The sequence below is a fragment of the Canis lupus genome, chromosome 1, assembly GCF_003254725.2.
Source record: "Canis lupus dingo isolate Sandy chromosome 1, ASM325472v2, whole genome shotgun sequence".
Taxonomy (NCBI): Eukaryota; Metazoa; Chordata; class Mammalia; order Carnivora; family Canidae; genus Canis; species Canis lupus.
The window spans coordinates 58841755-58868307 of NC_064243.1; the positions used below are offsets into that span (position 1 = coordinate 58841755).

Consider the following 26553-nt stretch of genomic DNA (forward strand, 5'->3'; position numbering starts at 1 on the left):
GATTTTTGGCAGTAGCTACAAAATTAGCTTGAAATTTATCCTATTTTAGGTACTTTTTATCAGGAAGAAAAAAATTTATCAGGTAGTAAAGTTAAATTAATCGAAATTATCATGTAAAATACCTGCACTAGTAGATCCAATTCCTGTGGTGAGCACAGATCTTGGTGTAATCTTTGCTGCATACTTGAGGAATTGAGATTTCCCTGTGCCAGGATCCCCAACCAATAAAAGATGAGATTCACCTAGGAAAAAGTTAAGTTTTACATTTCTATGAAAAGACCCATGAGTAAGTGAATTATTTTTAGTATATGTGCTGCCAAAGTGAGCACGAGTAAGTGAATTAATCAAAAAGAAAATGGTCTTCTTGGAATGCCAACACAATTTACATTTTATGCTTTTGCTGTACACTTAAGGTCACTTAAGGATTTAACTAGATAGCCTTAGAAAAGTTAACTATCATCATAAATAACAATCCTTAAGTGATTTCTGAATGTGACATTTAAAATCTAAATTAATAGACTGCTATTTACAAATGTTTAGACATATATTTAACATTTTAAAAATTGGGGCCTTATAAAGTTTCTGATTTTAATCTATTTTTAAAAGCAAACTACTTGATTAAATCTTTCCATACAAGCTATACAAATATTTTATTCCATTTTTATTTAAGTATTTTTAAGTGTTCAGGACTTTATAAGTGCTTTATAGGTATCGAATTGCTATAATTCTAACAGTTAAGTGAAGACCTTTTCATTTTATGAAAATCTTAGTAATTTAATGAAATATCTACTTTAAAGTACTTATTTTCAAATGTAACATAAATGAACATATGAATATCTTGTATGTATTATCTCACTTATCAAATTTATCAAATTTATTCAGTAATATTCAAGTATTTTTACCTTAATACCTACTTAAGCTCAACATTTAGCAGAGTGCCTGCAATCAGCAGGTGATCAAAATATAAAATACACATAAACCTTACTATACTTACTATTCTATACTGTACCATATGGATTTAGAAATCTTACTAATAGCCTGCCTTGCTTATTACAATGTCCTTTTAGTCTTTGGTTATTATGACCCTCAGGTGGCCTATATATGGGCCATAATAAACCTACTGTATGCCAGATTCAGGTCAGTTAAATGTGTTAGCCGCAAAAGAGCTTTCCGCCATTTGAACATAATTATACACTTAGAGTAATCTTTGCTTGAATGTGTGACCTACAGCAGCACCTCATGGCAGATGGCACTTTTGCTACCTACCAGCAGAAGGGGAATCAGCAGGCAGATGACTGGGAGCAGCAGTCTGAGAGAAACACACTGACAGTCACAGATGGAGAGACGCTGACTTGGAGACCTTAAAAAGCACTATTTCTAATTTTTTCCTCTTGAAGACAGACTGGGAATCCAATGAAAAACATAGTAATCAAAATGTAATGATTTTATTTTGTGGCACCCTTACAGAATGGAGCAAAAATTTATATTCATCAAAAAACTTAACATTTCTTTTAGTCCTTGGAACTCTAGAAATTACCTTTTGACATTTGGATGTTAGACTAAGTATTAGACAACTGTCAGCTTTAAAAGATTATGGCTGGAAAATAAAGCTCAAGTAATTTTTATTCAGGAAAGAAAAATTCTAGCTTCTCACCTTGTATGTATTAACATTCCTCACAAAGTTTTAAGTAGGTACTAACCTCTGACCCGTGTTCCTGAAGCATCAGTCCTTTGAATCCCACCAGCCAGCACCATAGCCACAGCAAGCTTTACTAGGTACATCCCAAAAACTTGAGGGCACAAACTAGCCAGTATTTCGTTCCTTCCTAGGAAAGGCAGAAAGGTCAGATGTTACTAACAGTTTTCATGAAATCCTATCTGAAATTTCCCTTCCTATCCTAACTTCCTATAAACATACTCTGCCATCTAAAATGATCAAGAAGACTATTTCCAAATGCCTAAAAGGAGTGAATAACTGTTTTGGCCCTAAAATTCCTCTTTATCCATGACATGATAGGAAAAGTCTGCTTTTTAGTCCTTGCTATTTATTTTTAGACCTCTACTTAAGTTTCCATAAATTTATCATACTTTACAAGGGACAGAAAGCAATCTCCTTTATCCCCTCATTAAGATAATATTATCCCTTTAAAATAACACAGCACTTCTGTGCAGTAATTCCATTGCCTAAATAAAGTGAAGGTGCTTGATCTCAAACAGTAAGTCAGATTGCAGAAACCAATAATTTTTAAATACAACAGGTACTTGGAGCTCAACGGAGCTTCTTGAGAGGTGTAAGAGAAGTAAAATCAATCTACCTATGAGTCAATTCAGCGTTTGCTCTGAACAATTTGGTTAAGTCTGTTTTACCTAGGATAAGTTACCAGGGAATCAGTAATAAAAAGATTATTATAAACTACAATTCTAGTAATCTAAGCTGGAAGTCTTGGATTCTCCTAATTATGTGCTTTTTTTTTTTAAGATTTTATTTATTTTAGAGTGCACGCATCTCACCACATAAGCAGGAAGGACAGAGAGAAAGAGAATCTCAAGACTCTGCACTGAGTGTAAAGTTTGATGCAGGGCTCCATCTCCTGAGATCATGACCTAAGCCAAACCAAGAATCAGACACATAACTGACTGCACCACCCAGGTGCCCCTGGTCATGTACTTTAAATAAGAGAGTATCACTGTTTGAGTTTGTTTTCAGAAATATCAAAACATCAAATCTGAGAATCTGCCTATCCACATATAAATTAGCTATTTCATTCAATCATTGGCCCAATCAATCAGCAGGGGCTCTTAGAACCTATAATATCCTAACAAGCCTGTCCTGAGCTTGTCTTAGCTTACACGGAATTCACTGCTGTGATGGTACTCTGTATGTCTACATGCTGCCAACTTATTTGCATGTTTCAGGGACTTCCAGGTTTGTATTAATGTTTCAGAGGTAGCTCTTTTGAGGAGGAAAGTAATCGTGTAAATATTTAGCTGATTATTCCAGTTCCAGAAGCTTTTCTGCCAAAGCATTAAGGGAAAGGAAAGGGGCTTCCTCCAGAATTTATGGCCTTAAACACAAGGGCTACTTTTTGTAATGAATCAAAATTGATCCATTGGCAATACAGGCAATGATATGACCTGGGATGGCAGAAATGGTGAAGAAAGAAAACCTTTTAGTAAAATGAGGATCAAAAAAAAAAAAAAAAAAGAATTAGTAAATCCTGGAAGGCAGTTCATTAATTACCAGAGGGAATCCCTCCCTTTTCCTGAGGTAGAAAACCCAGAGAAAAAAGATGAAGAATATCTGGGATCTAAGCAAATAAGACCTTAAAGCAGGTATGTAAATTCTGCCCAGAATCTAGGGATTAACATTACAAAGAAAGAAGGAATAGCCCCAAAAAGTAGGTTTAGGAGTAGGCAAACTGACCTGGGAGACTTCTATGCCAGCTTTCCTGAATAAAGGTGGATTTAGTGACTGATATGCTGACAGAAAACCTATCCCAGTGGTAAAGAGCACAGGCTCTGAAGTCAGGGCCTGGATTCACATCCCAGTGCTATTACTTACTACCTGTCTGACCTTGGCAAATTTCTTAACCTCTCTGCCTCTATTTCCGTATCTGTAAAATGGTTATGATAATGGTATCTTGTAGAATTGTTGAGGATCAAAGGAGTTAATAATTGTATAGCACAGAAACAAACAATACCTGACACACTTAACTGTTAAACTATTATATTACTTGTATTACTTGTACTTATTTCTGATCTCAAGATTTTCTCACAAAAGATATACTATAAAGGCAGATCTGATACTAGAAAAAAATAAAGGGGAAGAACCATTCCCTTCAATTTGCGGTTTAAAGTTCCTTGAATCATGACAGTAGATGCTCCCATGGCTGTATCATGGAAGAGAACACATTAGAGTGACTGCTACCCCCAACCCTATCTTGCTCCCAAATTCTGATTCTAGACCATGTTTATAGTGTGTCTATGGCCTATTAGCCCACTCTTGTGGTATGGCCCTCAGTTACCCAATGAAGAGAACTTCCTAGATCTAAGATAACTGAGTCACCCCAAAATGGGTTCAGATAGCCCAACAGACTCCAATGCCTACATGTGGGTTTATAACCAGCATCTAAACACCAGGGTCAGAGAATCCCTGAGGTCACTGTAGACTGGAATAAAAAAGTCTTCAGCTTCTAGACAATACCCACAGTATCAGGTCTTAATGAAGCAGATCAACCTCTAAAAGCTGAGCAGTAATCTCTGGCTTTAGACTAGCAAAATGAAGACACCTTTCTGGATATAGCTCCCCACCTTCACCATCCCTGTCTTCTTCCCTGCAACTAGTACATATATACTTTGATTGGTAAAGTACAATATACTGTGCTTGGGAAACTAAGAAAGCAGAATCCACTCAGACTAAAAAGAAAAATGTTGCCTCATTTTCTTTCTGTCTTCTTAACTAATGTTTCTTACAAGATCATTCATTATATTTACTTCTTCCTTTATCCAGTAAATCAGTTGTACATCCATAACTTTCTAATTAAAACAAAACAGACCCTTTTTAATTGCCAGCACAAAGTATTTCTCATGGTCTGGTTAAAACACTGTATAATACCCTTCCTTCACTTGTTACAGGAATTAATAAGAAGTGACTGTGGTCCAAGGAAGAATTACAGATTTTTGTGAGGACCTGATCCTAAGAAACAATTTTAAATAAAAAAATTCATTTAAAAATATAAATGATTCTTAAAGGGCTTGCTTAATAAAGCCACAATGTGGAGAACTTTAGTTCCTTTTGTACAGATTAGATAAAAGAATGATCAAGAACCCCCTACGTACATGCTATTTGCAGATACAAAGAAAAAAAAAAAAGAATCCATCCACAAAATAAAAGCAAACAATTCATAATGAGGCAAGTAAGAACCTTACTTTGTGAATTGGTATCTGTCCAGTTCAGTATTTTATTTTGTTTTAGGATGTTATTCAGGGAGAAAGAACACAAGCAGGGGCACAAGGAGAGGGAGAGAGAATCTCAAGCAGACTCTGTGCTGAGTGTGGAGCCTGATGTAGAGCTCATGACCCTGAGATTATGACCTCAGCCAAAACCAAGAGTCAGATGCTTAAGTGACTGCACCACCCAGGTACCCCAGTTCAGTATTTAAGAATAAAGTAATCAATATGAGTGAGACTTGAGGTGAAGTTTATTACAAATAGTCTATCACTGACTTGTTTAATTTTCTCAGAAGATGCCTCCAAGGAAGAATGAAAACACACATTTAAAGATTTAACTGGTATTATACCTTTGGAATTTTTAAATAAAAAATAGTCCATGAACCCAATAGCTATGATGTTTTAGTCTACATATTTTAGTGCCATAGTCATGTTTTTGCTGTGATGACAAAGCTTATTTTTTGCATCTTTCTATCTCTCATCTCTTTCCTACTGATTGCATACTTCAAAATCTTTAGCTAAGGGATGCCTGGGTGGCTCAGTGGCTGAGCATCTGCCTTTGGCTCAGGTCATGATCCTGGGGTCCTGGGATGGAGTCCTACATCAGGCTCCCCACAGGGAACGTGCTTCTCCCTCTGCCTAGTTCTCTGCCCCTCTCTATGTGTCTCTCATGAATAAATAAGTAAAATCTCTTTTAAAAAAATCTTTAGCTAAAATAGGGTGAAGTTGTCTTTATTATCTAAGTACATCAGAAAAGGAATAAAGCTTTAATAGAATTAGGTTTCATAGTAGGATGTGTTTTGCCTATGTAAGGATGAATTGTATATTTGATTGGTTAAGGGAGAAAACTGGCAGTACAAGAGACATCTAAAATAACAGAAGTGGAAGATGACTTGTAATCCAGCCTTGATTTTCCAAAAAGATTTATAACTGAAAAGACTATACCAGAAAAGGGCCCTTCAAAAGGAAACTATGGCTACAAGTACTGATGAATTCTGCCACCCTTTGAATTCAGCCATTGAGTTTTGCAGCATGTAAGGCCCCTCCTAATCACAGACCTCATATTTAACTACTGAATGAAATGCCATTAAATCACAAACCTGCAAAGGGATCACTCTTATAGGATTCCCAAAAATCTTCAAATTCCTTTTGGACCTCCTCATCCATGACGATTCCTGCAGACTGCTCATTATTTACTTGGACGTAATTGGCTTTCAAGACTATCTCCACTTCACAGCGCACATCTTGCTGAAAGGGCTTCCACCGTTGCATTACAACTCCGTAAATAGTGAGATCATCACCTAGGGAAGAGCACCGAGTAGCAGCAAAGTCCAGGAGTAGCACACTGCTTGCTGGGCACAGGCTTGCATGGCAAAGATCCGGAAATAAATAAACCACTCTCCTACACTCAATGAATGGTAAACACGCATCTAGAAAACAATCTGGAGGCAAAGGAACACCACAGATTTCCTACTTTTTCTTTCTTCTTTTTTTTTTTTTTTTTTTTTTGGTACAGGCACTTATATCTGCATAGCCAAAAGCTAAAGTCGGCATTTTTATTTTTCTTAATCTGCACCATGATAATCATACCAGATTATCACCCTTCACTGGAAAAATAACTTATTGGATGATTTATTCATTCTTACTATATTGGATGAAATGTCCATCCTCTCATAATCCCTAACCATACAGTTCTCATTTAAAGAATAGGCAGGAGCTACAGCTAGAAGGTTAGACTATGATCAGTTTGGTATCAGGAAAGGAGACAGTCTTGTGATAACTGACAGTAGTTTTAGTTTCTTATATATTAGTTTTTACCTATCACCTTTACTGATATTTTACTTATTGCCTAAAAAAAACCCAGATGAATGAACTAAGAATAAGAAGTAAGTAAATGCCTGTTCTACTTCAAAGCCCTTTTCCATAAACTATGAAAACAGAAGATAAATACTGCCTGTTCCTTCTTGGTTTCTTCACACCTAAAGAAACTCTCCTATTCCTAGGGAGCAGAATATTTAACTTCTACAGGTTTCCCTAAGAGGTCTTGGGTAGTTTATGGGCACATTCTCCAAACACTTAACATCTGTGCTTATTATTACATACAATTCAGTGCATCAATTAACGGGTATATATGAATGAATGGTTGGCATTCAGTATTTTGGTGTTAGAGAAAAGGGAGCCCCAAGAAGAAAAGATGGTCCTAGTTCTCAAAATCTTGTTGAATAGAAGATGTTGGACATACCCCAAATCCAATCTGGTATTTATAATTTGTGCAACAAACAGCGTCTCTGAACTGACAAGTCTTCACATCCAAGCTTGTGTCAAATACATGATATTTGCTGATGCAAAATGCCTCTCTAAATATCAATAGCAATGTATAATCTGCAGAACTTTTGATTTTCTGAAGAAAAACATTCTGTAAATGCTAAACGCATGAAGAAACTGGTGGTAGCAATTACAGGATAGAAAGATTTCTAGCCAGAAGCAACTTTGTAACAAATGGTGACAAATTCAGTAGGTGCTCTGCATGTGTTTTCAAGATCTTTGGAAGACACTGCTTGGATGGTTTTCAAACCAAATCAAGATAGTGATCATTTACTATATTGTTTGTCCCCCATTTTTAGATGAAAACAACTGGGGTAACCTTTCTATGAGCACTTAGAACAGTCCTTTACTGTCATTTTAATGGATTATACTTAAGTTGTTTCTAAATTAGTCAAATAAGAAACAACCTTTAGATATAGCACCCACAAATAATCTGACTTGTGATAATATGGAAATGTAGAGTACTGAAGAATGGCCAAGAGCACTGATCTCCTCAGATTTGGGTTCAGATCCCAGCTCCACAATTCACTCATTTATATCCTTGGGCAAATTATCTAAATTTGTTGAGCCTATGCTTTGACCTACAATAATGGGAACAGTTTTATCACGGAACCACAGTGAAAATTAAGTCAGATGATGTTTGTAAATTACTTCATACAATATGTAGAATATAAGAAGCACTCAACAGCTAAATATTAGCTGTTACTATACTTTAACTTTTCTGTAGTAAAAGTTATAAACGATGTTATTTGCAGGAAGCTAAGATTTTTGCTTTTATATAATCTTATCTCTTTGTCCTGCTCTGTCTTCGGCAGCTTATTTACCACTCAGCTACCCACATTCGGACCCATTTCTGATCTCCTGCTGCACTGGCAGTTATCAGGACACAACTTATTACTCTGCATGTGTCAGACTGGGGTTCCCAACCAGAATGTAAATTTCTGAAGGGCAAGGATTATGCCATTTATCTTTTGATTCCCACAGAGGTTTGTAGCTATGGATAAATGAAAAAAGCACCGTTGACAGACTGCTTCCACCCATTATTATTAGTGACATGTGAAAGAAAAATAGCTTTAGATTTTTCACTGAAGAATTCAGTTTAGATGAACTGCATAAAAACATCTTTATTTTCCAACAAAGGGTACTTTCATGTTCAGGCTAAGCTTATATAAGCACTACTTTGCTGATCCACATATCATAGGTTTTGATTAAAATCTAGAGTCCTATATGAAAAAAGTACTTTACACAGCCTGGTCCATTCAGCAGGCAATCCACGATCACAGTTATTTTCATGGAGAATCGTTTAGACAATGATAAACTGTTAATATCTATATATAATATAGATATTATATATATATAAACAATATATTTGATATATTTGATATTATAAATTTCAAACTATGGGTTGGTGATTCTTGGGTGGATGGGGGCAGTCTTGGTTCTAGATAATGAACTCTTCCATAGGTATTTGCCTCATCATTTTTTTTTAAAGATTTCATTTTATTCATAGACACAGAAAGAGAGAGGCAGAGACACAGGCAGAGGGAGAAGCAGGCTCCATGCAGGGAGCCCGACGTGGGACTCTGATCCCGGGTCTCCAGGACCACACCCCAGGCTGCAGGCGGCGCCAAACCGCTGCGCCACCGGGGCTGCCCTTGCCTCATCATTTTAATGAAATGGTAGCTCAGTAAATATTTCATAAATGAGGCATCTGGAAAAATCTAGAGTTAGAAAAGGAAACGATGGAATTTGGAGAAATGATCTGTCTGGTAGGCGAGAACAGGGATGCAGAATAAGAGGTTAGATATACCTGTTTCTGCCAGGGGACACATTTGTGCTTTGTGTTTTCTATACAGATTAAGGGTGAGTGAGATTAAGGTGTGAGTGAGAACAGGAAATACCTTATAGCAGGGAATGTTGAGGTGAATTAAGAAACAACTGTTGATGCTTAGTTTAAGATTACCAACCATTTCCACTTTCTGACCCACCTTCAATGCAATTTAAATGTTAAATAGCAACTGGAAATTCCTAGGGAAATAGTGAAAGCAACCGTTTTAAAGTTACTTGGAATAAGAAGAGAGAAAGAATAAACTCATATCTTTTTCACAGACAAAGGTCGGTCAAGGACTGGGAATGTGTATTGGGAGCAGAACATGCTGGCTTTAGGGGGACAGGTTGTCATCTGTCTTTTCTAGGGGTAGAAAGAGTAGCTTCAGAGAAGCTGACTCAAGTTTTGCAGTTCCAGACAACCTTTTTTGGATCAAAGTTCTGTAAATCCAAAAGATTTTTAAACTCCATACTAGAGTCTTTAGTGCCTGTCAGTTCTGGTAAAAGTTTCTGATTAACTTTCAGATTATTACTTTGAAGGCAATCTGCTTGGTGTCTGAGATCTTTACTGTTAGCTGACCAATGCGCCATGTAAATTTTATAGCCCTAGCCCCTACCAACAACTGAAAAAAGCTCCCTTTATTCTTATTCTTTTTGCATTATATATGTAAAATAACACCACATTGGTTTAAAAAACACACCAAATTTTATTAATATCTCACGATATTTAAATGTTACTGCAGAGACAGAATAGTATTTACTCTCCTGAGCAACACTGATTTACAAAACCTCCCAACATCTTAATTTTTCTTTTTTTTTTTTAAAGATTTTATTATTTTTTTTTGAGAGAGAGAGAAGGGAAAAGGGGAGAGGAAGGCAGAGAGAACGTGAGAGAGAGCACACAAGCAGAGGGAGGGAGAAGTAGACTACCACTGAGCAGGGAGCCTGATGTGGGGCTCAATCTCAGGACCCTGGGATCATGACCCGAGCCAAAGGCAGACACTTAACAGACTGAGCCACTCAGGCACCCCACATCTTAATTTTTCCAATAAAATTCTTCCTTACCACTTTTGTAAAAATAATTTAAAAATTCAATGCAGAACACTTCTATACATAAAGGCTGATATTAATCCTTGCCCTTCCACAGGACTTTTTCTTTTTCTTTTTTTTTCCAGATTTCATTTATTTATTCTAGAGAAAGAAAAAGAGAGCACAAGCAAGGAGCAGAACAGAGGGGTAGGGAGAAGATAATCTCTAGCAGATTCCACCCTGAGTGCAGAGCCCAATTTGGGGCTCAATCCCACAACTGTGAGATCATGGCCTGAGCTGAAACCAACAGTCAGATACTCAACTGACTGAGTCACCCAGGCTCTCTTTCCACAGATACTTTTGATTCCTTCTCCCCGGTGAGAAGAGAATAGGCAGGGGAAGATGAGTTGAGATGGGGCAAAAGAGAGCTAATGAGCTGTCTAGTCAGCCTCAAGATCAAAATATAACTAAGAACGACATCATAATAACCCCTTCTGGAGCCCTTAGATCTCCAGAACAGGCTCTGAAGCTCATAGTCTTTGACTTGTCTGCAACATTGTAATCATCCAGACCAACTGCCATCATAAGGCATAAGTCACTAACAAGATGCTGTATACCCTCTGCTTGATTGTCTCTGAAAAAAAGAAACTCAACCATTATCTGCGTCCCGTGGTGGACACCTTATATTATTAGATATGGAGTCAAAATCTACCTTCTGGAGCTTCAGCCTACCGAAACCCAATAGTATCTTCTGTAACTATAATTCCATCTCTGTATGACAACCTTCCAATTAATGAAAAGTTGGCTGTCATGTCCTTCCTGAGGCTTCTCTGTGATAAATACCCACAGTTCTTTTCAGTATGGTTTTAAGTTCCTTTCCAATTTGGGCAATTGGCCAATGAAAACACTGAGAACCCTCAGAGGACAAAATCAATGTGACTCCTGTAGTGCTGTCACCAGCACAGAGGAAAGAAGAACAATCACTTCCTTTCTTCTAGGTAGCAATAAGAGTACAAGAGCATCTGACAGGGATCCCTGGGTGGCGCAGCGGTTTGGCGCCTGCCTTTGGCCCAGGGTGTGATCCTGGAGACCCAGGATCGAATCCCACATCAGGCTCCCGTTGCATGGAGCCTGCTTCTCCCTCTGCCTGTGTCTCTGCCTCTCTCTCTCTCTGTGAGACTATCATAAATAAATAAAAATTAAAAAAAAAAAAGAGCATCTGACAGAGTCATACGTCCGATCCATTTTACTTAATTCCTCACTAAATCTGCTACAATCTTTAAAGCTGATGCTGTTAGGCAAGCATATACTGAAGAGACTCCTGGATGTCAGTGGACTTGGGTTCATGTTCTAGTTCTGCCCCTTATTCTCCAAGTGACCTTGGGCAAGTCAGGTTCTTCATTTACAAAACAAGTGGCTGAACTGGACTGCTAAGCTACTGGCCCAGCTTCTTCCCTGTTATGTATCACCTCCTGCCTCTATGCCAGTTTCTATTCTCAAGGTGAGCAATTAAGCCTCTACAGTCATTTCCCAGTGCTCTTGGGAAAATAAAAAGTGGCTTTTTCCTAATCAGCACTTTAGGACATCTTACATAGGTTAGCAAAAGTTAATTCTCACCAGATTTGCAACTGTCTACTAAATCATCTTCCAGGATAACCTTCATAGATCGTGGAATACTTCCAACAGACAGCCTTTGTACCTAGCAAGGAAAAGCAGATACATTCTGAGTATGCTTAAATACATGCTAAGTATTCAGAAGCTAGCAGTTCTTGAAATTACTGTTTTCTATTTCCCTGGTATTATCATACAATTCAATTATGATGGGGATTTACAGAATTTTCTTGAAAACTGTGCCTACTATCCATTTATAAACTAAAACTAGAGTAAAATAAAAACACCATTACAGAAAATATCTCGAAATGTAATCTACCTTGTAGATGGTCAAAATAAACGTATACTCCATGATTAAGTAGAATAACAAAATTACTTATCTAGACAAGACATGTAGTTCTTTCCTCTGCAGTTGTAAGACCTAGGACAAATCACTGTTCCTTAGTGACAGAACCCTGGTTTTAGTCCATGTGGACATGTACCCAGTAAAAAGACTGTATTTCCCAGGCTACTCTGCCCCTGGGTATACTCATATGGTACTATGACTAAGCTCTGGCCAAAGAAATACAAGTAGACCTGCCCGGGGAGACTTCAAGGAAGACTACTCGAATGGAGACTTGGGGTAGATGACTGATGCTCTCATCTGTCCTTCCCTCTCCCTGCTCCTTGACTAGCATACGGCAGTGACAGAGTTGTAAACTACCATCCTGGACTAAGAATAGTGGCCATGTGTTAAGAATGGTGTAGAAAGATAGCAGTTTGAGTCCTCAACACTGAATATGCCTTTAAGTAGCAAGTAAAGGAAAAGCCGGCATACTCTCAGTGTTAAAGTGTCTACGTATGTCTCATTTGACACGGCATATAAAATCAGGCCTAAACCCCAAATCCTGACCACTCTAATGTTTATTAATCACTTAAACCCATTTAATTTTCTCCTATCCCTTAAATACAGCTTATCTGAACTTCTTAAATATTCCCTTAATTTTAACATAATTATTAAGCCATTCTACAACCCTCTCACCAATGTTCTCTATACAGAGATGATTAGGGCGCTTGATGAGATGAGCACTGGGTGTTATGCTATATGTTGGCAAATCGAACTCCAATAAAAAAAATATACAAAAATAAATAAATAAAATAAAAAAAAAATTGCATGACTCTAAAGACTGAATTCTGATGTATGGGCAACACACATCCCATGTGTAATCCTGTATGCGTTCCCTATCCTGGTAATTTGCCCAGAGCTAAAAAGGTTGACCTTCAGCTTCTTCAAAGTTGGTTTTGTTTTTTCATTTGATCATTTACCTGTTCCTGAATTTTGATTTCCTGATAATCTCTACACCTCACTGGAGATGAAGACAAGCCTGAGAGGCAAGTGAATTTGGAAGAATCACAGCCCTCCAAGCTTGGGCAGGAGGACGGCCGGCAGAAGGTATAGTACTGCTCAAAGTCAGCCTTGACCACAAATACATGTTTGCATTTGTTACACATGTAATCCCGCTCAAATTCCAGGATCTTCACCAGACTTGTTCGAATCACTGTTCCAGTGACAGATAAAAAGTGTCCCACATCTTTGGTTTTAGGGATGTGCTCCCTCACCAGCTCAGGACAAACAGGCAAACCTGATGGAGAAAAACAACAACAAAACCATATCAACTTATTATCTTGGAATTTGACTCCATAGAATATATTCTTCTTATATTTCCTGGCGGAGAAGGTATAATTTCAGGAAAAAAAAAATTGAGTTTGACTTAAGAAAAAAGAAATCAGATAAACTCAATTAAGAAAATAGAAAAGGATTTTTTAAATAAAGATGATCAGTGGACTCTTTTTAAAAGTACATATCCGGATGACATAATAATAACCAGGATTAAAAGAAAAAAAAAAGGACTGATTTTCATTAAAAGGGCTGAATAGAATCTACAGTAATTGTAACCTCATTCAACAAAAAAACATACTGCCACATGCAACACATAAAATCAACTGATGACTGAATAAACCACAAAGCTAACTGATAAAGGGAGGGTAGCATAATGACAGAGCCCCACAGTGCTAGAAGGCTATTCCTTTTTTAGGTTCAGAATTCATTAATACATAAATCTATTTCCAAGCCTTGAATTACCTAGAGGTTTAACCACAGCAGCACCATTTTATCCCTTAAAAAACATGTTTTTCACCATTAATAAACAGGCAACTTCTTAAAAGGTACAAAATACCAAAGAAAATTCTTAGTAGGAATGCCCACTTTCGGGGCACCTGGGTGGCTCAGGTCATGATCCTGAAATCCTGAGATGGAGTTGCAAGTGCCTGTATCAGGCTCCCACAAGGGAGCCTGCCTCTCCCTTTGCCTATGCCTATGTCTCTACCTATCTCTCTCATGAATAAATAAAATCTTAAAAAAAAAAAAAAAAAGGAATCCCCACCTTCTCATGTTTGGCTACCATGCATCACTGGAGTACAGAAATGCTGCCTAGGATGGTCAAAGGCTGCCTTCTAACAGGTTTATAAGGCAGCAGCATTTGTTACACTGGTTGTAACAAATGAACCCGTGGTCCATTGTCTTGTCCTCAGAATTTAGCAGCTCTGAAATCTGGTAAAGGTGCACCTGGAAGATGGATCTACTACATTTGCCACGCTCTGAGAAAGAGCCATAATAGTTACAATTATACTTTAAGTTTCTATGGCCAGCACATTTTCTTCCTATTGGTAGATCTATTCTGAAAACCAAATAACAGTAATAATAAGGTAGTTTGTGAATTATGAAACTAAAGGGGGAAAAAATCAAATCAGTGACATGAACTGTATGCTTAAGGCATGAGACTACATCTGGTGTTACAGATTACAAGTCTACAGACTTAAATTTTCTTTTGATGGCTGAGACTCTCTCTGTATACTGTATATTGTATTAACAAGGTAAGCACTGCCGATTATTTGCCACTATAACTTCTTTTCCTATCCAAGGCTGACCCCAGGGCTGACAAGTGTGGTATCACATGCATAAGAATAGACAGGTTGGACCTGGATTAGATACTTTATCCATTAAAAATATCCATTCTATTAATTTCTTGTTGATTTCAGGCACCTCTTAATTCAGCTGTGGGTAGCTAAATGTTGAACTATACTGATACAATCGAGTAAAAGCCTTACCAGCAACCAAAACTTCTCATTAAAGACAGGTCTTGTTCTCATGCCCAACACTACTTATGTTTTAGTTTCTATCACAGAATGGTAAGAAAGAAATGACCAAATGGAAAGCCTTTTTATTGGGTCTTAACTGGAATGTATATTATGGCAATCCTTAACACTGCTTTAGAGATTCTGTTACCTTTCTTTTGCTCCCCACATGAATATATTTTCAAAACTGAGTTATAATTTGCATTCCATAAGTTCCCTCTTTTAACACGTATAATTCAGTGGTTATTAGTATATTCACAAGGCTATACAACCATCACCACTAATTTCAGAATATTTTTATCACTTCAGAAAGAAACCCTGTACTCGGTAGTGGTCACTCCCCACTCCCTTACTCCCAGCCTTGGTCAACCACTAAGCTGCTATCTCTATGGTAAATCTATTTTGGACATTTCATATACTGTAAGTGGCCTTTTGTGTCTGGCTTCCTTCACTTAGCATAATGTTTCCAAGATTCATCTATGTCGTTACATGTATCCATACTTCATTACTCTTTAAGGCTAAATATTCCACGGTATGGATATGCCACATATTCTTTATCCATTCATCAACTGATGAACATTTGGATTGCTTACACTTTTTGGCTGTTATAGTGCTGCTACAAACATTCATGTTCAAGTTTTTGTTTGATTATCTGTTTTCAATTTTCTTGGGCATATACCTAGGAGTGGAATTACTGAGTCATATAATTACATATACTTTTTGAAACAATTTTATTTTTGCACTTGCAAAAAAAGTCACTAAGTGTTCTCTAATGTAAGTATAGAGAGGATGGAAAAATAGCATTATTCAAATGGGAAATAAGATTATTACTCCAAATTCCTTCATGAAGAAAGACAAAATCTACCAACAAGTACTCCTAAGAAAAATGAGCAAAGTAAAAAGAATAGGGAAAAAAAAGGATTAAGAAAACTTATTTTAACAACTGTCTAGGTTTTTTTCAGTATCCATTCTCTCTTCCTAGGCCCCTAAAAAATATCATTTTTGCATCCAATTTCTACTCCTCTCATTTTAGTTCTGTTTCAGATGCAAAGTGATTGTTCAGTTTAAATTATATTATTAATATATTAGAACTTAAGAAAAACTAAAATCACAAGAACCAGGTTGTAGAAAGTGTTGCGTTACTCTGATGGCTTGCATAACTGCAGATAAAAACTATAGACTGCCTAGTGTTAATTTAGCAGTCTTTGGATATTTAATATGATGAAATCCTATGTAACTGATGAAAACTCACATAGTTGTTTAGATAGATGTTCGCTATCTCTGGCTTATAAATTTTGCATTGAAAACAGTCGTAAGTGTAATTTTATTGCAGTTTTTTCCTAGAAAGCGATTTTTAACTTGGTATTATCTCATTGTACATAGTACTTTAGAATAGAAAAATAAAATCCCCTACCTTCATTGCTTCTGTAGTAATCCAGAAAGAAGTAACAAAGGCCTAACTTCAAACCTCCTCTGCATATAATCCTTCCATTGCTGCCTACAGATCTAAGAATAAGGCACCAATTCTGTACTGGACTACAGGGCCTTCCTCTCATACCAACTACTCTAATCACTCACTCACTTACATATAGTTGTCTCCTTTGCCTCAACACTCTCCTCCCGACCTGCTCCTCAAAAATGTCCACACAAAGAAACAATATAGAGGTTAAGAAGATAGAGTCTAAAGCCAGCTTTGAGTCACAGCTCTATTACTTACTAGCTATGTGACCTTGGCTAACTTATAACTTCTCATATTTTCCTTCTATAAAATGGCAAAAACCATAAAACCTACCTCATAGGTCATAGGATTAAAATAATTCATATATGTAAAGTTTCTTAGAATAGCACCTTACCTATAGCAAACACTAAACATTAGTTCTTAATACATGATTACTATCATTTTTCCTCCCTAAAAGATCAGCTTCAATATAATTTTCTTAATAAAATCTTTTCTTAACCCACTTCAGGTTAAATTTTCTCTTTTATGTGCTTTAACACAACTGTTCCTCTCCTTCATACCACTTACTGCAATTTATTATTTTTAAAGATTATATTTATTTATTCAACAGAGAGAAAGCATAAGCAGGGGAACATCAGCAGGCAGCGGCAGAGGGAGAGGAGGCTCCCTGCTAAGCAAGGAGCTCAATGGGGGAGACTGACCCCAGGACCCTGGGATCATGACCTGAGCGGAAGGCAGATGCTCAACTGAGCCCCCCAGGTATCCCCCACTTACTGCAATTTATTATGCTTCCACACTAGAAATAAATTCCAGAGAATCAGGATTGAGGTAGATTTTATTCACCACTCTTATTAGACTAAGCACCATGCTTTAGAAGATACTTGAGAGAAAGATGAAAGGCAAGGCTAGAAAGTGGGGGGATAGATATGAGAGATTAAGGATACTGTGTTAGCTTCGAGATCAATTAGAGATAAGGGATGAAGAGGAGGGTGAAATTTAGAGTGACTCTCAGTTCTCTGGTTCTATTAACAAGAAATTCTGCAAGCTACATAGTAATCAATCAGTAAATACCTATTGAAAGAAAAAGGAAATACCACTTTCGGTTGGAGTGGGGCACAGAGAGTAAAATCATTACACTTTTCAATCACTGAGTTTGCAAGAAGAGATTTAGTATGAGACATTTGATAAGAATGGTGATATTTGGATACAGAGCTTAAGAGACAGATTCTGGCTAAAATTAAGGAAAAAAATAGAGTCGGCATTTGTTTCTACATAGGTGGCAGCTGAAGCTCAGGTTTGGGATAGAGACCACCCTATGAGAGTGTAGGATCCAGGAGAATGTGACCACATCTGAATCCTAAGGACCTACCTACCACCTACAGGTCAAGTAAAGGAAGAGGCGCCTAAGAGGGAGAGAAGCCACAGCCAGAAAGGGAGGAAAGAGCAAGAGAGTGCTGTCTGTGGGGCCAACGCTGGAATTTTATAAGGTGGGAGGAGTCAATAGTATCAAACTCAGCAGGGAAATGAAGTGAAATACTGAAAAGTGACCCTCAGTTTGGCCATGAGGCTGTCACTAGTGATGATGGCAAGGGTGGTTTCAGTATGGTGGACGTGAAAGGATGAATAGGAGATTATCATGAAGACTGGATATACTCTGTCAGAACATTTACTTATGAAAAGAACAGTGAATGAAGGGGGACTGAGGGTTGAAAGAGATCTTTCTCCTTCTACAAAATGGGAGAAACCTGAAAGAGAAAATTCCGATAGAATTGCCAAAAGGATTCACAGTCTAACCTACCACCGCCCCATAGAGTCCATGCTCCCCTAGGGGTTTGGCCTGATTGGTGACTGACTTTAGAGCACATAGTTTACCCACCTCCCTACCTTGGTCACTTACTCCATCCTAACTGACCTTAGGATGCGGGGTAATGTCTCATCTAAATCAAGGTTTTAATTATGGGACGTGGCTGAGCTTTAGGAAAGCTCTAAATCTCTTGAAATTCAGGTACAAGGTTATGTATATACACATACCTGTACTTTCTGGAGAGGGTCCATAACCTTCTCAACAAAAAACCCTGAAGAACTTATTTAAATACTCAGTCCCATAGTTCTATTGGCTTGCATGACTCCAAGAACAGAAGAAACTTACATTGTGGAAACAGTTACTAAATCTTCCTCCCTTCCCCTAATTTAATAGTAATGCCCTAATCTCTCATATCTCTATTCATATCCCTGGTCTTAGCTCACATTCTACAAGGCTTCCTCCAAATGCTTTAGCATGACAGTGACTTTCATAATCACCTACTGACTGTACTGCTCATTTAAGGCCTTAATCACATATTGCTTTGCATTGTTCCTTGAACCCTTGATATGTGGGTAGGAGACTCCCTTCTTGAGATCCTTTTTATGCCTCTCTCTGCCTAGCTCAGTGCTTTAATAAGTACTTTACCATAAGGAGAAAATTAATGAATAAATGAGACAGGGGAATGGGCTTTCCTCTCTCTCTAGCCTCACCTTTAGCAAATGTGGCCTCAAATTTCCCAGTCCAGAACAAAATGCTTGGTTTTTCTGTGCAGAGAGGGACTTTACACCTCCGTACCTTTCCTTAGGCACTTTACTTGGTCTGGCAAACTCTCTCCAGTTCACTCAGCCAGGAAAGTACATTCGAGTTTTCCTTTCTACAAGAAAATTTCCCCAAGCCCAGGCTAGCACCAACAACAAAACAAATGGAGTAAGCAAGCAAAATGGTCAAATGAATATGCCATTGTATAAATAATGCCTTTTATGTCTAGAGAAATCTACTGCCAGAGTAAAAACGAAGGTTCCAGAGACACCCATCCATTCCTTGCAAATGATAACCCTGGCCGATGCAAGCTGGGTCATGACAAGTCTACACAAACTGGTTTTATTTCAGTCAACATAAGGAGATGTGCTAGAGAGATATTACACACTTGCGAAGAAGGCAGGTGGGAGGTGGAGGAAGGTAGGACTCAGTTCCAAGGGTCTCACATATGCTCACCAACCCTTTCTGTGTTATTTTAGAAGTGTAGCCAGGATGAATGAACTCCTTGCTGCTCACCCCCAGCAACGGTCCTACGTCTAACACAATTACAATGTCTTTGAAGGAAAAACTATGTAAAGATTACAACCAAATTTTCTAAGAAAATCTGCTTCCAATTATCCTCTCTACTTTTACAATACAGGGCAATATATCACTTTTAATGTTCTTGCACTGGAAACAAAAGAGCAATTTACATTTTACTGAATCATGTACATAGTGCCTGTTAGGAGAAATTTGCTTTTTTTTTTTTTTTTTGAGCAAATGTGTCTAACATATGACAGATTAAGTGATTATTTTGTTTTTGTTTTTGTTTTTTTTTAGGTAAGTGATTATTTTGTAAAGTAACTGTATTATTTTAAGAAAAAGATAATAAAGGTGAGTATATTTCTGGGTCATCAGATTCTTTTAATTTCAGAACATTATGATTTTTAGATAAACAAAATATAAAGATAAAGGCAACAAAATGTTAGCAAAACGGACCATATAACAATCAAAATTTTAATACTAAAAAGATACTAAGAGACAATGTTTTGATGGAAATGTCAGTGTATGTTAATCTTTCTGTCTTACTATCTATGTTACTAAGTATGTTCTTCAACTATACCAGTGAAGGGGTGGTGGTAGTGGAGTGTGGCGGACATCAGGTGCTAAGCCACCATTAGTGAACACAAAAACCTTTACCATTCCCTGATTCATTCAATGATCAAGAACAAAAAGAAATTTTGGAAATAGTCTGTGATCTGTCCATATCTATGCTAGTGATATGTCCTTATCAATGATTTTAGGCCCCTGGTTTTCAGCATGTAGTTCCTGGAACAGCAGCATCAGCATCACCTGGAAGCTGTTAGAAATGCAAATTATTGGGCCCCATGCCAGACCTTCACAATTACAATCTCTTGTGGGTGGGGCCTGTCAGTGTTTTAACAAGACTTACAGTTGATTCTGATTGCCATTAATGTTTGAGAACACATGAATGCTATTTTTTCCTTCTCATTTAGTTTGATGCTATCTGGGTATTAGAACCCCTTTCATCAAAACCACGGAAAAGGTAAGTAAACTTTAATCTAATAAAAATCCAAGAAAACAAAGAGCAATGTATATCGTAGAAAGACAACTGGAAAATGTCTTAGGTTCCTAAGGAGCCTGAATCACAGAGGCAACCTATGTTTTCATAATTGAATGCCTTGCCTGGAGTCCACGATGAAGGTGCAATATAACTAAAACCAGACTATTTCCATCCCTGGTTCATTCTGCCTGGGACACCTCTATCCTTGCCTTACCCTCTCTTCTTGAAATCTCCAGTGAATCTGCTAGAATTCATTCCCTGTTCTGCTAGCACATATCCTGAGTGAGGCACAAATCATATAACATAAAAGCTGCCACTAAGCTCCTTCATGATTAAGTTTAATATACAACAGGCCATGTATCTTTGGGCATACATACACCAATTGTTAAATATTTGACATAATATGTTTGTAGGATGAATATACCATGGTAGTAACATAATTTGTAATTTACTTTTTCAGAGAAGAATTGGGGGAAAAATAGGCTAAATTTACCCAAAACCAATAGGGTCACCTAGGCAGGCAAAATTTTGGTATTTAAATTGAACATTGAAAAATATCTAAACATAAGGATAAGGACAGCCTAAAACCATCCCTAAGTGCCATTTCAATAACATTAACTAAACCCTCTTTTAACAACATTTTTGCAACATTATTATAAGGAAACATTTATTCTTGATCCTACCAAGAGATGATCTAGTGTCCTGTCGCTTAAAGATTTATAATATTCATAATTTTATTCTAGATAAAATACTTTTTCAATGAAATCAAATGTATGGTCTTTTGAGGGATCTTAATTGGTCCCCCAAAGAGTTGTACTATACTGATTCATCTTTTTGGAATCATAAAAAGCATTTTTGTTGATTACAAATCCCCACCTTTCTGAAATGTACTATATATTTTTTTGACATGTACTATATTTTTAAACAAAATGATACATGTGTTCTCCAACTTAATCTGCAGTAATTCAAAGATAGAGCTTTGCTACAAGCTGACTGCTCCACTGGAGCATCTAAAAATTAAGGTACTTACTCTGTCATTCATTCAACAAAAATTGAGTGCCTAATAGGTGGCCAGCATAATGCTAAACTTGATATATAAAAATAATAAATTCCCTAAAATAGTTTTGAAGATTACAGGGTAGAATCTACCACTTTTCAAGTTCTTTGTGGTATCAATTTTTTTGTTAGTTCAAAAACTTCTGAATTACAATTTTATACACACATACCCATGTGTGTATATGTGCATATTAACATACTGTCACCTACATTCTCTTTCCCCTCAGATGGAATGGCTAGTATCCCAGCCTTCCAAACGTCCAGAGGAAACAGTTTAAAACCATTACTTTGCTCTAAAAGTGACCATCAACTATATAGTAGATATATTTTTAAGTATAAATATCAATTATTTCTTAGTGCTCTGAATTCAGTGTGTTAGAATCTTTTCAAACATTCCTGGAGAGTAAGTGGCAGTAAAATCCTTAAGTGATTCACCTGATATCCGGGCATGAAGATTCTGCTTCATAGAGGCACCCTCAGGCTGAGAAAGGGACTGGAGAATTGTCAAGGCTGATCTTCGCAGAGCACTATCAAACACTGTTAGTACTTCATTCGGGAATGCATTGAAATATTCCCCAATTTCCATGTTGGTCTCAAAAAGGGTCATGGCATTAACCACAACTGGGTAATGAGCATCTTCATCTCTTTCCTTCAAGATTAGAAGAATATCATTCTTATGGTATTCCGAAACATAGGACTCAAACACTTGACCAACCAGTGTGACTTGATCACTATTCATCTTGAATCTAGGTGACTAAAGAAAAAGACCATATTATATCTCCGATATTGCAGACTTAGACAAAAATTAACAAAAAAGATTGGTCGTATACTTTTGATATAGCAGACTCAGACACAAGTTAAAAAAAAAAGTCTGACTGTAAATTGTTAGGGGTCCCACCATAAACTGAAAATATTATCTGAATTGAACTCTTAATTAGATCTGCATTACTTGTTATAATCACTTAGTAAATGTATTTTTTAAGAAAGGGAAGTCAAACCAAAGAATTATGTTGGTACTGATCAGTGAAATCCACATGGTCCAATGCCTTTTCCATATCTCTTCCCCAAACTTCCTCATTAACCCTATGATATGTTATGTAAAAGGCCCTTCTCTTTTCTTTAACCACACTCTATATACACATTTGCTCTCAAGTGTAAAATCTTAAACAGCAGTCTTTTGGCTAAAGTTTCTTCCAGTAGACTTCTTTGCATGTGTCCAGATTCTAGGTTTTATCCAAAGAACGTATCTTCCCCTCTCTCTTTGACTCTCGCTCATCACACATATTCATGTGTTTTCTGCTACATAAATGGAACATACATGGATAGCCAGTTCTGACTTGAATAGCTAACAAATTGCTTCTGAAATTTACATTTTGAGGTGAATTTGCTTCCCATTTTCTCTATGTAACCTAGGAAACCTATTGGCCTTAGCAAAAACAGCTGTCAAAGAGTATAAACTAGATAATTAAACTGAAGGAAAGGAAATAAATAACTAGAATTGAAAGTAAACATTTTTTATTTTATTTTTATTATTTTTTAAAATTTATTTATTCATGAGAGACACAGAGAGAGAGAGGCAGAGACACAGACTCAGGGAGAAACAGGCTCCATGCAGGGAGCCCGACGTGGGACTCGATCCTAGATCTCCAGGACCATGCCCTGGGCGGAAGGCGGTGCTAAGCCACCGGGGGCTGCCTGAAAGTAAACATATTATATTGTATTCTCCTCTCATTCCCCTAGTAATATATATATGTGTGTATTTTTAAATTTGCACCTACAGATTAAAAAGGCCGAGCTTCATTCTACTTTCATGTACACAGACAGATATCAGTCATGTTCTGGGTACTATGTTGGGAAATAAAAAGCACAATAAAATATCCTTAATAGCCTCAGAGAAAAACCAAGGGCCAGATGCAATGAAACAGTGCCCTAACAGTGGTAAAAATGCAATATGAATAGGAGCACAAAGGAGAGAAGGATTAAATTTAAGTGGACTGACAATCCCAGACGTGGCAATGGGCAGTTCCAAATAAACTGCTGAAATCAATCATCTAAGAAACTCTTATTTGGGTTGGAAACAGAAACTGGAGGACAAACGTACTTTGACTTATTTATTTTGACTTACTTCATTCAACCAACAGTTTGGTATTCAGTTCAACAAACGGGTGATAAAAGACAAAGTTCACATTTCCGCATCCTAACTACATGTTACAAAGGCTACTTATTAGCAATATTTTGCCTTTTCTGGGAACCAACTATTGTAGAAGATGTGGAAGGAGTAAAGGGGGGTATGTATCATAGACCAAGAAGTCTCACAGTTACAGGATGCCAGTGTGAGCCTGACAGACCGGTATGTGTATACCGGGAGAAGTGAGAGAGAGCAAATTGCGGCCACTGCATTGATAAGTAAATTGTTCTGATTAGATAACATAAATCCAGCCAAGCGTAGAGCAGAAAAACCACTTAGAAATAAGTAATCAGGGGAATCCCTGGGTGGCTCAGCGGTTTGGCGCCTGCCTTGGGCCCAGCGCGTGATCCTGGAGTCTCAGGATCGAGTCTCACGTCCAGCTCCCTGCATGGAGCCTGCTTCTCCCTCTGCCTCTCTCTGTGTGTCTCTAATAAATAAATTAAATATTAGAAAAAGAAAACCTAACCGGACTCCCAAGAGTTGCTGCTACAAGAGACTCTCGAAGGTTCTATAAATGCATATTAAATTCGGGAGTTCCAAGTTTAGCAACTTAAAAGACAGTTCCACATAGGGCAGAAAAGGGGGAGGGGGTGGTGGCTGCAGAATTCGTGGCTCAAGCTAAAGCCAGATTAAATTCGCCTGGTGTTTTCTGAAATGGAAGCTTTAAAAAAAAAAAACGATTCCCTTTCAAAAATCTGTGTAGAAGTGCTCGACTGCCTCTACGCAGCTCCTCGCCCCGCGAACACGCCCCCTACGGTCGTACAACTGCTCTGAAGCTCCCCGTCCTTTCACTCGTGGAGCGTCCGAGGCGGAACCGCGAGGACGAGCGAGCGGCTGCGGCTTCTGGGCCACCTGAGGCGCCCACCGGGCCCCGAGGCGCCCCCCGCCGGGCGCCCGCCGCAGCCCCCGGGCCACGCCCCCTGCCGCTCCCCGCGGCCCGAGGCCCGCCCCCTCGCCGGCGGCCCGCGTCTCTCGCGCGCCGCCTTCCCGCCAGCCCGCCCGCCCGCCCGGCTCCCCGCGGGCGCTCGGCGGACGGAGCCGGCTCGTCCTCGGAGGACGCGGCCCCCGCCCGGCCGGCCCCCGGCAGGGCCCTGACGGGCAGCGCGGCCGCCCCAGCCACCCCCGAGTTGAGGAGTTTGGGAACTACCCAGATGCGGGCGACACTGGGGACCGGCTGCGGGAGGGACGGAACGGCGGGGACGCCGACTCGGGGCCGCGGCTGTCACTTACTGGCGGAGACGCAGTGTCGGCGGGCACCGGGAACACGGCGCGCCCGAGGCCGACGGGCGCCCAGGGCTCGGGCCTGGCGCGGGGGGCTCCCGGAGGCCGCGGGGGGCGGGGCGGGCCGCGGGGGCGCGCAGGCTCCGACGGGGCCGCCTCGCGCCCGAGCGAACTAGGCGCCGCGCCGGCTCCTCGGCCGGGCCCGCGCCCCCGACGGACGCCGAGCCGCGCGCCGCCTCAACTTCGCCGCTCAGGCGGCTCTTCCGGGTGGAGGGGCGGGCGGGCGCGCGCTCCGCCTGGTGCCGCGGGACGCGAGGGGGCGGGGCCGGGGCGGGGCCCGAGGACTTCCGGGGCGGGGCCAGGGCTGCGCCTCCCGCCCAGGTGGAACCGGAGGAGCCGGGCTGGCGGTGCGGTGGGTCAGGTGGCCTGTGCGGTTCCCGCTTTTGGTCCTGGAACTCCGGCAGACGCCAGGTCGCAAGGGGTTTCTGCTGTGTTTTCTTCTAGAGGTTGTAGGAGGAAGGTACAGAGTTCCCATATACCCCGCCCCCCGCCCCGTAAGCCGTATTCCCCGCGCGCCCAGGGGCAACATACTTTCCCCGGAGGGGAGCCTTCGTTACCACCAGGGAGCGCGTATTGAAACATCATCCCCCAGAGTTCGTGGTTCGCAGTCTGGTTCCCTCGTGGTGGTGTACCTCCTATGGGTTTTAACAGACGCGGCGTAGTAACAGGTACGTAGTAACGGTAACAGGTACCTGGGTAACGGGTACACAGCGCGGTGGTTGGGCTACGCGGAAGACTTTCCCTGCCCTGAAAAGCTGTGCTGTCTCCATCCCTCTCTCTCGCCGCATCTCTAGCAACGGCTCATCTTTTTTACCGTTTCCATCGTTTTTCCTTTTGCAGGATGTCCTATATAATTGACTCAAATAGCAGGTTTGAACGGTAGGGGTCCACTTATACATGGGTTTTTTTGTTTTTTTTTTCAGTACTGTAAATGGATTTTTTCATGATTTTCTTTTTAATTTTTTTAAATTTTTAAAATATTTATTCACTTGAGACACGGAGATACCGAGAGAGAACGTGAGAGCAGAGGGAGAGGGAGAAGCAGACTCCCCACTGAGCAGGGAGCCCGACGTGGGGCTCGGTCCCAGGACTCCGGGATCGTGACCTGAGCTGAAGCCAGACTCTCAACCATCTGAGCCACCCAGGAGCCCCTCTATCCTTTTTTTAAAAAAATATATATATATATATATTTTTTTATTTGTTTATGAGAGACACACAGAGAGAGAGGCAGAGACACAGGCAGGGGGAGAAGCAGGCCCCACGCAGGGAGCCCAACGTGGGACTCAATCCTGGGTCTCCAGGATCACGCCCTGGGCTGAAGGCAGCACTAAACCGCTGAGCTACCCGGGTGCCCCTCTCTTTCCTTTTTTTAAAGATTTATTTAAGAAATATCTATATCCCACCTGGGGCTGGAACTCATGATCCTAAGGTCAAGCATCCCTGGTGCTTCTGAGTCAGCCAGGCACCCCTCCTTATGATTTTTTTTTATTCTTATGATTTTTAAAGTAACATCTTTTCTCTAGTTT

The 26553-nt window shown here is 39.4% G+C and overlaps 1 protein-coding gene across 13 annotated transcripts in view; it reads right to left on the reverse strand.

Annotated features, from left to right (window-relative positions):
* Positions 1–25650, reverse strand: part of MCM9 (minichromosome maintenance 9 homologous recombination repair factor) — a 123960-nt gene extending 98310 nt beyond the window's left edge. For 4 of the 13 annotated variants that reach the window (XR_004808557.2, XR_004808566.2, XM_035704994.2 and 1 more), the window contains exons 1-7: positions 25559–25645; positions 21994–22312; positions 13048–13364; positions 11749–11830; positions 6051–6251; positions 1701–1826; positions 123–242 (exon numbers count right to left, since the gene is read on the reverse strand). Coding sequence is in view for 11 of the 13 variants with exons in the window: in XM_035704994.2 (XP_035560887.2) it covers positions 123–242; positions 1701–1826; positions 6051–6251; positions 11749–11830; positions 13048–13364; positions 21994–22312; positions 25559–25612 (1219 nt within the window). In the remaining 2 variants the exon portion in view is untranslated. Of the gene's footprint in view, positions 1–122; positions 243–1700; positions 1827–6050; positions 6252–11748; positions 11831–13047; positions 13365–21993; positions 22313–24976; positions 25111–25558 lie in introns of those variants that run through there. The other 9 variants (XM_049114948.1, XM_035705004.2, XM_035704979.2 and 6 more) reach the window with 8 other exon arrangements.
* Between the last annotated feature and the right edge of the window lie 903 nt (positions 25651–26553).